This window comes from Martes martes (assembly GCF_963455335.1).
Source record: "Martes martes genome assembly, chromosome: 6".
NCBI classification, from domain to species: Eukaryota; Metazoa; Chordata; class Mammalia; order Carnivora; family Mustelidae; genus Martes; species Martes martes.
Genome location: NC_137893.1, coordinates 64,742,684 through 64,758,859, shown reverse-complemented (window position 1 = coordinate 64,758,859; position 16,176 = coordinate 64,742,684). Strand labels below are relative to the sequence as shown.

General features: G+C 39.2%; 1 protein-coding gene across 1 annotated transcript in view; it reads right to left on the bottom strand.

Moving 5' to 3' along the window:
* The window catches only part of MAP3K5 (mitogen-activated protein kinase kinase kinase 5), a 198,033-nt gene that overhangs the window by 72,215 nt on the left and 109,642 nt on the right, over window positions 1–16,176 (bottom strand). Inside the window, exons 9-12 of the mRNA XM_080806936.1 lie at window positions 15,745–15,904; window positions 13,273–13,426; window positions 7,214–7,321; window positions 1,093–1,142 (exon numbers count right to left, since the gene is read on the bottom strand). Of these exons, the coding sequence (XP_080663062.1) occupies window positions 1,093–1,142; window positions 7,214–7,321; window positions 13,273–13,426; window positions 15,745–15,904 (472 nt within the window). The remainder of the gene's footprint in view (window positions 1–1,092; window positions 1,143–7,213; window positions 7,322–13,272; window positions 13,427–15,744; window positions 15,905–16,176) is intronic.

The window sequence follows — 16,176 nt, the reverse complement described above, 5'->3', positions numbered from 1 at the left end:
TATTTAATTTTAAAAATTTCATTGGAAAATAGATATGATAAGGTGGAATTTCTATTACTGTACTTTCCTAAACTGTTTAGAAATGCAGTAATAAATAACAATTGCCTTGCTAATGACTGGTTTTAAAAATTAAATATTAAGAGAGTAAAACTCTATTTGAGAAGGCATTGGTTGGAAAGATAGCAAATGAGTCAGTCCATTATCTTGCTTGTTTCTCTGCAGATCCCTCAAGAGGTAACAGGTGGTTTTACCAGGCAAACTCCAATTATCAGTGACTCAGACGGCTCTACCAGTTCATGCTCCAACAAAACCAATTATTATAATGCCAAAAGCAACAGGGTATTGTGTAACCACCCTCCAGAAATCTGTTTTTTCTCATTTCTCTTTATTATGTGGAGATAAATAGTAGTAAACACAAGTAATTTGGTTTGAAATTTCCAAGAGTTGGTTTAGCCTGAGATTCTATAAAGTAAGTATTTAAATGTTTAACTAGTGGCTCTTGGTTCTGGAAAAAATCTCATTTCTAAATCCCAGGAAATGGCATTTCCTGACCTACTGGCTTTATGATGGCAATGTCAGAACGGAACTAAACTGAAGCGAGCCACTATAATCTCAAGAACACGTCATTAGCAGCAAGCCGAGGAAAAGTTTTTAAAAAATGAATTTCTCATAGTCTCACTAATAGGTTGCGTTAACTCTAGGAGACAATGTGATCGATGGCATGTGGATTTTTTGGTTACACCTAAGAAGAGATTAGTTCCTGGCATCTCAAACGACTAGAAACCCATCCTAGCACATAAACCCACAGCTCAATCAGCTAGAGAGGACCCGAATAGCTCACTTTTATCGACACCTTGATTCTGGTCCACAGTCCACATTTACCCTTTGTTCTCCACATCTGAAGCAGGTGACAGACACAGAGTCAGTTCGACTAACAAAGATTTGTTAAAGATGTTTTCATAACGAAGACAGAAAAGGAGGCTGAGCATTTTCATCAAGAGAAGGGTTCTTCAAGTTCTCTGCATTTTAAAATCCTGACTAACAGTTCTATTGTCTTCTAAGTAAAAAAAAAAAAGTACCAAGTAAACTTACCTCACTCCCCTGATAGAAGCAGCACTAAAATTCCACTCATGTATACCTTTCTAGAACACAGGGGAAGAATGACAAGAACAACAAACATTGAGTCATCCGAATGAAAATAACATAATTTTGTTTTATTATTTTAAAATAATATACACAGAATAATTTTCCCCGGTACATAATTCTTTAATAATCTGGATGGAAATTGTAATTCATTTCCAAGCCACAAGGGTGATGTTTACACTGCTTAATAATTTCTGTACTTCAATAAAACAGCTTCCAAGAGGATCTAGGGGAATTATTTTCATTAAATCCTAAAAACTTGATCTTTAGCAAATTAACCTAATAACTGTCGTGTCTTAATTTTTTAAATAAAAACCCAGTGATCAAGGTAATTCAATTATTATAGCTGAGTAATATTTCTTTTCTGAGAAAGAAAAACATTAATTTGAATAAAGCCTCTGCAAGGCTTTACAGATGATTATTTCTGAATTATCTTTAGTTAAATTTTCAACTGAAATGGTAGTTCCATTCCTCCAGAAAATAATACACCAAGTATGTCTGTATGTACATGCATGTAGATAGTGTCTGTCATAGCTACAATGCCTTATGACCTGATATATGCAAAATTCAATATAGTAATAAAGTCTGAACATAAAAATTTGATTGTCATATAATAAACATGGGTGATTGCAGGACCAAGATGAAAAAAATGTGCAAATTTATTTTTTGAGTTTATTTCTCATGCTAAATTTAAATTATTACATCCATGTCTTTAAATTAAATAAGTTACAAATTGGATCACATTCCCTATAAAAATATGTCTGGTAACAACACAGAATTGACAACATAAATATTTTAGTAGAAATAAAGTAGTCGATACACATGTCCAAGTTTAGCAAGTGCTCTACAATAGTCCATTCAGATGGCCAATTCAACTTTGTAAATGGGAAACAACCAGGAAAACAAGCTCTTACCCACCCACTTAAAATACTGCCAGGAGCTTGAGGTCTTGGCTGGACTTGTGAAATGGGTAAGGAAGCCTGTGGCTCTGAGATGGACCAGAACTCTCCTTTTGGCTGAAGCAAATCAAAAAGCCACAATTTATATCCACAGCACCTAGTTCTTTGCTAGGACCATGCAACTTAAAATAAAAATAGAACCTCCCAAGCCCAAAGGAGATGTATGAAAAAACTAGTTTCAACGCACACCAGTCAGGTCACGGGTATGTGACCCGAATTAACACAGAGCAAATGTTGTGCACTCGCCCAGGAAAGGAAGGGATCATGGAAAGGTGCTCCTGGAATGTGGCTCTCTTTCACCAGAGTACAGAGGGAGTTAAATTAAAATAGCACCCTGCAGCTTCAGCTGGTAATATGGAAAGTTGGTTCTAAATCCTGGTGGCCTCAGGTGACCTTCTAAATAGATGGGACCCCGGAGCTGTAGCTGTTACCCGCATGCTACTTGCGTACAGTTCAGCCTTATCCTCAGAGCCTGCGTCCAGGATCAGGAGGTGGTGGAGGAAGGCAGAGCCAGTAGGGCGCTTAGGCAAACATGCAACTGAACAGGGAAACTGGGAAACACCCACAGGACAGCGCTGGTAAAATCTATCTCATATCAGCCCCGTTCTGGGAACAGGCAAGGAGAGATTTCCCAGATAGATTGGGTTGGGTTTGTAGGTAAGGAGAACAGCATTTCCAGAATGTTAGGTTCCTGAAAGGTTGCAAGTGCTGCCAGTGAATGTTATATCTTACTGGTGTGAAGCCCAGGGCCTGCGATGGAGATCTGGAATAAGGAGGCCCAGCTCCCCAGCGCCTTTGCTACTGGGACTCACCACATGGAGGCGCTGGTGAGCCACAAGGCCAACAGGTGCGGTTAAAAAGTTCCTGGGGCCCGTCTGGGAATTTGGGGAAAGGGGCTGCCAAAGGCAGAGCTAGAATAATTAGCCTCAACAAGCCCCAGACGGACACTCAAGCTAATTGACTCGGCACAAGCACCATACTGCAGGAACTGGTTAGTGTCAGATCCTATGCCCTCGTCCCTAGAGTCGGGACTAGGAGTTAACATTGAGCTAAAATGGCGGGAGTTCTCCATTGGCAGATACTGTTCGCTCCCTAGACAACAGACACGCTCTTCCTTCTTTGCTGAGAGCTGAACGTCATTGGCATTCAGGTGGCCGTGTTTAGCAGTGAGGGGTAATGATTGGTCTAAATCGGCGATGTAAGTCCATTCTCCTTGCTAGTGATTGGTTTAGGCACGAACACATGGCACAATTTATGGTACAAAAGGAGGGCCGGACCCTTTTCCTTGGGAAGCTGTGTGTGAACTGATGCTTTGAGCGGCTATTTAAGACAAGGAGAGAAAAATCAAGAGCATATAGAGAAGCCACCCGAGAATTCTGATGCTGTTCAACCACTGATGTACCGCCAGCATGATCCTCTGCCCCTGAGAAGTTCCTGTTATGTGAGATAACATTTCCTTATCTGTGAAGCCACTTTTAGGTGGAGTTTTGTATCTAAAAGCATCCTTGATGGATGAGACGATCATATTATCAAAATCTAGAATCTGAGGTAAACACATTCCCCTCATAAATTTCCTGGGTCTTCGCAGAGGGGCCATGGCTAGAGCCGGTGTGAGGTCAGCACCTCATATTCCACTGGGACCCTGCTGCCTGCTACCTTTCCCTGAGAGACCACCAGACAGGACAGGAGTACTCAGACTCCAAAAAAGGAAGGGATTCTAAATAACAACCATTTAAAATATCTTAGAAATGTTTCTCTTCCTCAGTCTAAGTTTTTCTTTCCTGTGCACACGCAGACTTTTTTTCAAGTACTAACCTGACTTCAAACAACAACCAACCATTGAACAAAGGGAGAACTGTTTGAAGATTAGGATTTCAATTTATTTTGTCCTTGACTTAGAGTAACTCCCTAATAAGAGTCCCGAGACTCTTAGGAATTGAATGATATTAACGTTTTGACCGCTGCAATATAAAGTATATACTAACTGTTCATTCCACATTTTAGAATGAAAATCCTGAGAAAAGGAGTAAAGAAATAAGCGATAAATGAAAAGCAACACACTCTGCTCTATTCTTAGAAAAAAATTTAAAACTTTTTATGACAAGGTGTGCCTGGGTGGCTCAGTTGATTGGGCCTCTGACTCTTGATTTTGGCTCAGGTCATGGTCTGTTGGGGGAGGGTCAGGATTGTGAGCCCTGCGAGGAGATTGCTTGGGATTCTCCCTCTCCCTCGCCCTCTGCCCCTCCCCCCAACTTCCATTCCACAGCTTGCACTCATGCTCTCTCTCTCTCAAAAATAAAATCTTAAAAAAAAAAAAACCCATTCTATGACAAAAAGAATCCATTTTTAGTTTAACATCAGATCTATACCCCTGCTATTTATCTGTCATTATTTATAGTTATTCCAGTTGCTTTAAACTAACATAACATTAGCAGAGTTATCTTATTTTTATTACTTGTCCTCATTCCAATGGTATCACTTCTATTTCAAATAGCACAGACAAAGACAGTGGTAATGAACGTGCTATGGATAGAACCAGGGATTGCAAAGAAACTGACATAACATTCAAAATGGAAACTGATTTAAGAAAGCTTAAATTTTTGAACAAGGAGAATTTTTAGCACAGTGGGGACAATGCAAATGTAATTTTTCTTGATCAAAAGATGGTAAAAGTGGAAACTGGACAACTCACGGCCTAATTCCATAACCCTTCTTAATGAACTCTTTTACATCTTCATTTATTTATTTCTCAGTATAATATAAAAATTGTCCCTACAGTTGTCACAAAACATAAGAGAGTCAATACAAGGCTAACTTTATTCAACAAAGAACTTCCAGACAACTAGCTGGAAATAGTACTCATTTTCCAAAAATCTCTGGCTTACTTTCTGTTCTTTTTCTGTCTTCTGGCTGTCCACTCATTCTCCTGGCCCTGCTAATTGCTAATTCCTTTAGTCCCATTCTGTTTCCAAGTGTCCTCGGATAACCTTGCTCTTTCCAATCAAGCCTTTGAAAATCTCCTCTCCCAGATAATGTTCCTGTTTCCTAACCTCTTAGATTTTGTACTTTCTACGGATGATTACTTCTGCTTGTGAGAACATACAGGCATATACTTTAAAATAATGTAAATAAAACACTGTGTACTTTAAACAATGTGAACAACATGTATATAGTTACATTAGTTATTCTTGGTTTTGTCTCTAGACAACTCTACCTGGAGTTATGCCATCATCCTGGCCATAGATGGGGCGCTCCAAGGACCCCCTTCTTGTGTTTGACTAATTTGCTACAGTGGCTCATAGAACTCCGGAAAACATTTTAGTTACTAGATTACTGGTTTATTATAAAAGGATATGACCCAGGAAATAGCCAGATGGACAAGATGCATAGGGCAAGGTATGGAGAAAGGCTAAGAACTTCCCTGAACTCTCTACGGCTGCCATCGTCTCCAAATCTCCACTTGTTCACCCACCTGGAAGCTCTTTAAACCCGTCCTTTTTGGGTTTGGGGGGGGGGCCTTCATGACGTAAGTATGATCGATTAACTCCACCGACCATGGGAGATCCATTCAATTTATCCCCTCCCCCCTTCCCAGACGTCAAGGGATAGGACTGAAATTTCTAATCCTCTAATCCCATAGTTGGTTCTCTTGGCAGGCAGGCCTCATCCTTTGGTGGGTCCAAAAGTCATCTTATTAACATAATAAAAAAACACTTTTATGGCTTTGAGCGCTTTGGAAATTCTAAGGGCTTTAGGAAATCTGTGCCAGAAGTGGATGAAGACCAAATCCTTATTTCTTACTATAAATTACAATATCACAGTGTCCTAATATAATACCAATGACCTCCCAAATGATTGCTAAAGAGCCAAGCCAGGTTAAGTTCTGGGGTTTCAACATTAGGGCTCAGTTCATATGTGGATTATTGTTGTTACAATATAGTAAGCATATATTACATGTTAGGATCTGTGCAATACACCCTACTAATAATATTTCATTTACTTTTAACAACAACCTTTTGAGGTGGATATTATTATTATCCCATTCTCCAGATGAGGACACTGGGATGTGGAGAAGCCATGCTGCCAAGGCCAGAGATGGAATTTGAACCCAAGACTGTTGACTCAAAGACATTTTTAAAGCTGACATGGATATTTTTAAAAATTGCAAACTCATGCTTCCAAATGTACTCCCTAACTCCCCCTTTCTGCCATATTTTCCCCTTTAATATACTTCTATATTGTATTTACTTATTGCCTGAGTAGACAGCAGGAATTTTGCTTATTTTGCATACATCTTCCCTCGTGCCTAACACAGTGCCTGGGAGCTCCTATCACAGAGTAAGTGCTCCAGAAATATTTGTTGAGTTGTTAAGGATGACTGTTAAGGAAAATCTAAGGGTATTTTGGAAAACAATTACCAAAAACCCCACAAAACTACTTTGCCACAAGACTTCTCTCATTTCTGTGGTTGATCCAATGGATTGGAATCAGGTCTTGCAATTTTTCTAACTTAAAAAAATAGTAAGATTTACACATGCATCAAAACTGATAAAATCCAGAAGTGGAAGGAGTTATTAAAATGAATACTGGAGGGAGAAATGAGAGCATTTCAGACCCATCTGCAAACCAGGGCAGCACAGCCCCACTGAGGCTATGCCAGCTCATGGAGCCAGGGGCTAATCTGAAATCGAGCAGCTGCTTAGATAACCAAACAGTGTCATGAAATGATAACTATAATCATATTCGGGTAAGACTAGAGTGGTCTTATTCTGATAGGCTTCCTAGAATTAAGATATGCATCTTTTAAGTCTCAGGTCTCCCACACATAATTTATAGCATGAATTTATAAAACAGAGAAACTGTCTCATTTTAAGTGTACTTTGGATGGTTATTAAAAATCCGAATAAGTTCAGTTATGTTTTACTAAATGAGTGAAATTTGTAAACCAACTTTAACAAATTTATACTACAAGATGTATCTATGCCAAGATAAACACACAGTGAAGCTATTTCTTCCTGAGTAATGCAGATATTTGCTAGAATACATAAGTGCTGGAAGGGAGTAAAGTCCTTCACTATTAATGTTCTTGTCTTAATAATTACATAATTTACCTTGTCATCAGGAAGCACGTGCCAAATAGATATCGTCTTTTCCTCAACTTCATTGTTGATAGACAAATATGAAGGTTGATAGATTTTGGTTGGTTCCAATATTAATACCTTGAAAACATAAGGCAAAGAAACACATATTAGTGACTGCAGATTTAAGCCATTTAGAGCTGTTAGAGCAATACTGAACTGATGTGGGAGATTATCGGGTGAGGCTTTGGGTCCACAACTGCAGGAAAACCATTTTAACTCCTAACTGTTGCCTTCCCTATGAGTCCTTTGAGCACTTTTGGTCTTACACAATTATCCTAAGTTCCAGTAATATGTCACTTTTTCTGCTAAAGAAATTAGAAATAAATTTTTGAAGTCCATATATTGGTTTGACTATCCCCAGGGAATCTACTCTAAAGATATTTTTAAGGTCTTTTATTTTATCTTGCTGTAAGTGCAAAATCTATTTCTATAAATCTAAATGTGTCCAAAAAAGGCAGAAATGTGGTAAAGCAAATAATTCTGTACATAGAAAAGATTCCACATATAGAGCATCACGCACTATTTTCGGTTTTCTCCTGCCACACCTTATCAACAAGATGTGGCAGGATGGTTCTCCTCCCTACGTGAATGGATTGAAAAATGATTTTGGTTATTATTGAAAGACTTTTATATATAAGCCAAAGGAATGGACACAGCTCTTTGAAACAATAAAAATGTTTTTGTGTTGCTTTCAAGATAAAACTGGGCTCTTCAATAATGATATATTTAGTCTTATGAGAGAAAAAGAGGGAAGTAAAACTTACTCCTGTTTTGGAGATGTATGAGGTGTACATAACCATGGAGTTGACAATCTCTCTCAAAGGATGTAGTACAGTATTACTAATATCTGATACTAGGTGCGAATAACATTAAGATACCACACAGGCACTGATTTTAAAGGTGATGCAACTATTAACTTTTTACACAGATGCTGAAAAGCGCCCACCTAACTCAAATTTCCTCTGCAGTCTTAAGTAGGAACATTCAAAAAAGGAAAGAAAAGTCAATACTAAATTATCAGAGAACCTAGACTAGTTCTTTCTACCCTACTAAAAAACGCAAGAAAATTGGCTTTTAGAAAGAATCTTATATGAAGTAAGTTGACCAAATAAAAGTGGAGGAAAACTCTTCAGAAGACTTCATCAGCAAGGGATTATGGACTCACAGTACAGAGTGAGCTAACACGCAATCTGGGTGAGAAGGTATGTGGATTGGCCACCCGCTGCAAACACAGTGTACTGATTTTACACTATATTTACCACAAGAGTAAAATTTATTTAAATTAGGGTACAGAGAACTACAGAAAGGGGATTAAGAAAACAAAATTTTCTTTACTTTTGATTATTAAAAAACAAACAAACATAAGGGCTTAATTCTCAGTCAGGCTCCAGTTATGAAAATAAGATAGAAGAGACCACAAAATAAAGCACAAGAAGAGCCCACTGGGAACATACTCTGACTTAGGAACATACCAGGAGAATCAAGGCCCAAATTCCAATCAACAGACAGTGAAGTGGTGCTGATTAATATTTCAAAAAATTTTGGCAGAATTGGTGCTCTCAAATCTGAGTATCCTAGGGTTGGTGAAACAAGATGAATAATAGGGAATAAAAGGCAGGTCTTCCAAAATAGCATCCAAGTCACTGTACACACAAATGAGAATATACCTTGTTCCCTAATCATGTGGGCACAGAACTTAACATTAGAAAAGCACAGCACCAGGTTATCTCCTCTTCTTAAATTTATGTCTTTATCGTTGTTTCACATATTTCTAACAGATAAAATCTGACCTATGTTTTCCTATGTCAAGATAGGAAATCAAAATTGGTTGTAATTATCATTAACCTTTGTCCAGCCCTTTGATCTGCCCTTGAAATCACAAAAATGGGAGGAATTCATCGCATACATTACAGAGGTCACAGAAAGACAGAGAGAAGGGGGAGGAAGAGGAGGCAATTTGACAAAAACAGATAAAACTCACTTGAAAGTATGAACATTCTTGCTTTTAGTTCCTAAACTTTTCTACTGGTAACATTAAAATCGATGGCTAAAATTTTTTAAAAAATGAACATCTAACACCTTGTATCTGAAGTAGGAAGGAGGGCAATGAGACCTATAAACTATACAGGGTAGAAATTAAATCGTTACATGTCTCAGCTCCTACAAGAGTCTGCAGAAGCATCACACTCCACTTCCTCTCACCCGACCTGGGGTGAGGGTTTGATGGTCCCCTAACTTTTCAACGTAGGAAGGAAAGAAAATACACAGAGAAGAGAGGTGAGAAAAAAGAATCAATGGAACTAAACCTAAATAATAATAATAAGTGAGGGGACTATTTAAATCATTTTGCAAAGAAACTTTGGTCTGTCTTCTTTTACCCAGGGTCACTGTTATTTCTTTGAGGAATGAGAATGGATATGGTAGTGAAATAAATAGAAGCAATCAAATAAAATATTTTCTATAAGTAATCTAGGTTTTAACCAGATCCACTTTATTTATTTATTTTTTTAAAAGATTTTTTATTTATTTGACAGACAGAGATCACAAGTAGGCAGAGAGAGAGGAAGAAGCAGGCTCCCGGCTGAGGGGCTCGATCCCAAGACTCTGGGATCATGACCTGAGCTGAAGACAGAGGCTTTAACCCACTGAGCCAGCCAGGCGCCCCTAACCAGATCCACTTTAAAAGAAGGAAAATGTTATCACCCCCTATCAAGACCTACTGTGGCCTTCGTAAGTATGAGCTAAGGATGCTACTCTGAGGATGCAATGAGTTAGTGACTGACATGGCACCACAGGTACTAGACACCTGCCTTTCTCTATGCGGTAGAACATGGGGAGCAAATTCCAATGGTTTCAGGGAGCGGGCCCAGTGAGAAAGACAGATGAGTGAAGCAGGAAGGATGGCACTGTAATCAATGTCTAGAAAGGCAGCATACAGATAGTTGACTTAGTATGCTGTTGCTTCTGAAAAAGGCAGTCCAACTGCCAGTCCCTTCAATTTTTCAATAGATGAAAATCTAGATTTTTATGTGAACTCTCCTTATTTTTCATCTGACTCTTTAATAAACTTTATTTTCAGTTGAAATACTCTACCTTTCATGTATTTTGTCTATCTTTTCCTCTGTCTTCTTTAACATGGTAATTACAGTTATTTGAAGTTCTTATCTGGTAACTTCAATATGTGAATCACTTCTGGGCCCGCCTCTATGGGCTCTTTAAGCTCTTCGTTATCGGTCACTTTTTTTTTCTGCTTCTTAGAATGTCCAGATAATTAGAATGTCCAGACACATTGGGTGTCTGACTCAATGCAGAGGCTCTGAACCGCATCTTTCCAGAGGTTTCCCTACCCCTGCCCCCTAGCTAGCAGTCAAATTTTTAGTGCATCACCTTCATTCTATGGAGGCTTAGTTTTATCACAGTTTTGTTAGGGTGGGTCTTTTATTTTTGCCTTTACTCCTAGGGCATGGGTTTTCTCTGTCTCCTCTAAATCCTTGGGGTATTCATCAAGATCTCATCATTCCAGCTAGACACAAAGTCCAACATCTTACTCCTCCTGCATTGTTTAAGTTCTGGGATATCTGCTCAGGTCTCAACCTTCCAAAGAATGCTCTCTACTACTTCTGGTCCTGATCTTCTAACTAGCGAGGGGATTTACCTTGATAAGGTTTACTTAAGCCACATAGGTTTCATCTAAAACCCAATTTTGGTCAAATACTGGGACCAGTAGTTAGTTGTGTTTATTCATGCTGTGCTTACCCCTTGCTCACACTATCTAGGAGTTGCTCTGTGGCTCAAGGGAAATACCCAGGCAGAATTTTGGGATTCACTCTTTAAGACTCCCCCTTCTCCAACACCCTGCTTCTCATATTCCACCTGTCTTAGAGTCCCAAACACTCCTCCAGCCTGCTCTGCCCAGAGAGACAGCCGCACCCTGCTAGGGCTCTACTTCCTGGTGTGGCAGCCAGAAAAAGGCCTTAAGGGAAAAAAAGTAGGTGAGGTGGGACTCACTTCAAGTGCCTCTCTGCCCAGGGATCACAACCCTGTGATAATTGCTATTTAATGTCTAGAAACAGTATTTTATATATTTTATTCAGATTATAGTTATTTATACCAATACCAATACCATTTATAGCCAGCACTGATGATCTAACTCTCCTTATTTTTTAAATGTAGGCAACAAATTCTTTTTTTTTTTTTTTAATCACCAAGTGGTCTTTTAAACACAAACACAATCATATGCACAACCCCACACTTAATAAGAGAAATACTAATTAAAATGATCCCAATATACCATTTTTTCATCTGTAAGTTCAGCAAAAGTACAAATATGATAAACATACTTTTTGGGGAGGGACTTTAGGAAAGTGGTCAGTCTCGTATGTTGCCAGTGAGGATGCCAACTGATACAATTCCTATAGAGGGCACATGGCAATCTCAATCAGTTCCACTTCAGGGAACTGATACTACAGATTTATGCACACGTGTGCAAAATGGCACAGGTACAATGGTGTCTCATTTCAATTTGCATGTTTTGACTACCTAATGAGGTTAATTATCTTTTCATATGATTTGCCCATTTTTTTTCCTTACCAATTAGTAGTTGTTTTTTTTTCTTTTTGCCTATGAGGCAAATCAATAACTTTGCTGCATTCGTATTAAATACCTTCTCCCTCTCTAGAATTTGCCATGTTTGTGATGCTCTTTATTGAACAAAAGTTAGGATTTTTAATGAATCAAATTGGTCAATATTTGTCTTTAAGGCTTACAGGTCCCTTTCTTGCTTAAGAAAGCCTCTCTCACCTGGAGTATATACCTATATTCTCCTAACTTCTTAATATCTGCTGGTTTTATTTTTTGACATTCATAGTATGACAGACAAATTCATACTAAACTAATTTAAATGAGCTCAGAATAGCTAAGAGGAGTGGTTTCCTTTCATCGCCAATTTTCTAGTCGATCAAGTCAACAGTCAACTCAATATAGACAGTTCTGCGCTGTCTTCTTTCACGGCATTTGCTCCCATCGGAGCCCCAGCTGTGGGCATGCTGCCAGCTCACTGTGAGACAAGTATTTTCCTAGGCTACACATTATCTAGGCTGGAAAACAAAGTGTTTTTAGTTTGAAAGGCTTTTCAGCTGAAGATCCTGCTGAGCTGAAGGCTTCATCAGGAAGGGAGAGTAAAGAAAGCCTGTTAATGCCAGCAATGGATTTAATTAAATGAAACAGATGATCCTATAAACAAGAATTAGGGAACAAGATCTTAGAAAAAGAACTGAGAGTTGTCACCACCTGAGTATGGAGGATTGGACCCGAGAGCTCACACAGAGAGATTGATGGCATCACTTGGACGTGGGAAGAGCTGAGGGCACACAGTGACTTGTCAGTGGTTCTTGAATTGGATGCTAAAGCGTATACTGCTTTGGACAGTATTCTGAGAACCATCAGGATGGGAAAGGCACCAGCTGAGAAGATGAGCAATATATTTTTAAAAGTGTGTGTGTGTCTACTATACATATATCTGTATCTATATCTAGCCAACATGCGCAGCAAATCGGAACCTATGAGTCACCATTTCTCACGATCTGAACGACTGTAAAATGTGACTGGGAACTGAGGACACTCCATCTAACTCTGACCCATGTGGGTAATGAGCAGTGGAGAGGGAATAATGACCGAGGTGAGTAACAGCACTTCTCACCACAGTAATGGTGTCGACATTGATGACAATGTTCACACAACTGTTGTAGGAATTAACAGCAACCTTGGCTCTGGTCTGAAGCTACGTGTTGACTGACTGAGGCTAAGCAAGAGACAATCTTTTCTTGGAAAGCATGCTTCACAACTTATCGAAAGAAATCACCAAATTCCACGGCAAAAACATAAAAATGTATCTCACGTCCCCGATTTTGAGAAGTTATTTTAAAAAAAAGTAACACTAGTACTGTTAGAATCACGTGCAAAAATGTTCTTTAAATAAAAGAAGCAAACGAGAAGTACAGCTAAAGTTAAGCTAAACGAAGAGTACTCACTGGAAACCTAACGACAGTAACATTGGTCTTTGTGGCCTCGACCAAGAAGTCCATCCAAAAGTCCACGAGCTCCTGCTTGGCCACAGGCTGCTCTGTAGTTAGTTTCACAAAATGCTTATATATCAAAATTGTCTCTACAATCGACTTGAGGTACCTAAAAATGAAAAGATATAAGACACGTAACAGGCAGATCTAAATATGATTTCAGTATTTATGCATTCAGATTTCACCAAACATTATTCACTATTTATGACATGTCATGCACTTTCATACACATTCTCTCATTTAAATCTTACAGAAATTCAATAAAGTGGGCTTTAAAAAAAAGAAAAAAGATTTATTTATTTGAGAGAGAGGAGAGAGAGAGCCTGAGGGGGAGGGGTAGGGGGAGAGGCAAGCAGACCCCATACTGAGTGCAGAGCTGGATGCCGGGCTCCATGTAAGTGCCCTGAGACCTCAACTTGAGCTGAAATCCAGAGTCAGCTGCTTAACTGACTGAGCCACCCAGGTGCCCCAATAAAGTAGGCTGTTTTATCCCCATTTTAAAGATGAGTCAATTGAGGGGTAGAGAGCTCAAATTGCTTGGGCTGGATGATACATCAACTGAAAACATGCCTTTTAAAATAATGCCTATCCTCTTCAAGGGAGTGGTTAACGCACTTGTTTTAAAATATGCTTCCTTGAGAAAGCTTTTCTAAATAGACCCTTCATAAGAGATCATTATTTTGCTGTGAAGCAACTTAGCTTATATGTTATACAAATATCCTCCAACCTAACAAGACAGATGGTGCCTCGAAGGAAAAAGCTAGGAAAAAATGAGGAGCACGATAATTATATGAGATACTGGGTTGTAAACTATAAACATGGAAATTAACAGTAAGTGAATGGGAACTTAAGGCATGGTTTTGCAGTTGTTATTACTACTGCATAAAATAATGTTTTCTCTGTTGTCAACAGAAGCTGGGACACCTCAAACCAGAGCTCTTTTGACCTGTGCTTCCATCCCCTTCTGTACCATCATGATGATCATTGTAAGGCAATGACAAAAGAGGCTTCATGTAACACATGCATTGACTGATTCATTTACTCCATTCCTTGTCAAACACCAACTGTAGACATCCCACGGAGAGCACAGCTGTGTCCCTATGTAGCACAGAGTGCTGACGAGATAGAAATGTGAAAGGTACACAGCACAGCGACCTACGTCTCAATGGGGCTACAACTATGCAGAGATATGACTAGTCACTCTCCAGAGAAGTATGATTTAAAAATGAGAGAAACACGAAAGCAGATTTCATAAGATGAACTAATCACACACGTGCTTCTATCTGGATGCAGGCAGTAAAGGGTTTTAGGTCAGGGTCTGGTTTGCGTGTGGAGGTGATCTAGGAGCATCCACAGGTGGAGAAGAAGGCCAGAAGAGGCACGCGCAGCATGCACCTGAAGCCACAGCCTGGCCCGTTCTGTGTGACTAGAGAGCCACGTAATTGGGGGCATGTGACATGATCTGAGTCTGGAGTGACTAAAGACAAACATTGTTCCCTAAACCAAGAAGGTGGACTTTATACCCTAGACTGTGAAGAGCTGTTAAACTCCTTTAATGTAATAAGGATTTCTGTGGCAAGGGGGAAGGGTCAGACATGAATTTTGGAAGGATCTCTATGGGTGTGACACTGGGGAGGGTTTGCCAATGAGAAGACCTGAATGTGAGGAAACTCTTTGGGGAGCCATGGGAACCTACTTGGGGAAGCATGTCCTGAAGTAGTTTCTCTGATGAAAACAAGTCAGTGGCGCAGGCTCTGAGCCAACCTGAGCCTTTCTTGGTATCATGGTAAACCTTTTGAAGCCTTTACAGCTAGTAATCATTACCTGGGATGCACAATAAAATCAGCATTGTTTTCCAAAATAGTCCTAAATGCACTCCTAAGTGCTTTCATCTCTTCAATTACCACAGACAGAAGGATGAGACTTGGGGGCACTCCAAGAACAAGTTGAAATTAGAAAAACACACATAGATGAAACATTCAATGGTGTGAATAAGCCTTAAGCCTAGAGAAGTGAAAATCAAGAATAAGAACCCCCAAACTGAGACAGGGCCATAAAGAGAACAAAGGGTGTGTGTTTGGGGCAGAAACGTGGGAGGCTGACATGGAAAATTGTGAAAATACCAAATCGATGCACAGGTGTCAAATTTGGCTTCCTGTGGGGACCGCTGGCCAACCTGGGCTAGCCATTGGTCAGTGTCATGACAAGGCTAAGCCGAAGGCCAGAGGACATCACCTGCATCCAAAGTCATCAGAACTTATACGCAACACATTTATAAACACAGTTTTCCCTCTAAATTCTGCATTTCATTCTGTAAGCAAACAAAATCATCTAATTGTCAGTTCAACAAATATAACAATTTGGAAATAAGTGATAAGTGTTGTTTATTAAAAGTACTTGCTCAAACACCTAAGAGTTTACTATTACCATGCTGGTGTCTTCAGTTTAAAAAGCTTTTCAGATGCTTGGATCACTCTCATGTGGTCATTGGCCAGGACACTGGCACCCAGAAAAAATCCAACTTCCCAGTAGCTCTGAAGTTTTTCTAAGTTTCCTTTTTTGCCAAGGAGGCTACTCAGCTTCACCCCTAGAAGATCATCAGGAAGCATAATGTTACAAACACACAGCACCAAGACAGAGCAGACTTTTTATTAAAAAACTAAATTAAGTTTTCATTCCTCCTTTTAGATTCAAATAGCTTTAAGGTTGAATTATAAAAGTGGCTTACGTTCATTGTGGAAAAAAAAACCCCTTTATTTTGAAGATCCAAAGATAAATGCCACTGTCACTTTGGTGTACATCATTCCTGAATTTTAATGTATGCTTGCATTTCATATGCATAAATCAAAAGGTGGTAAT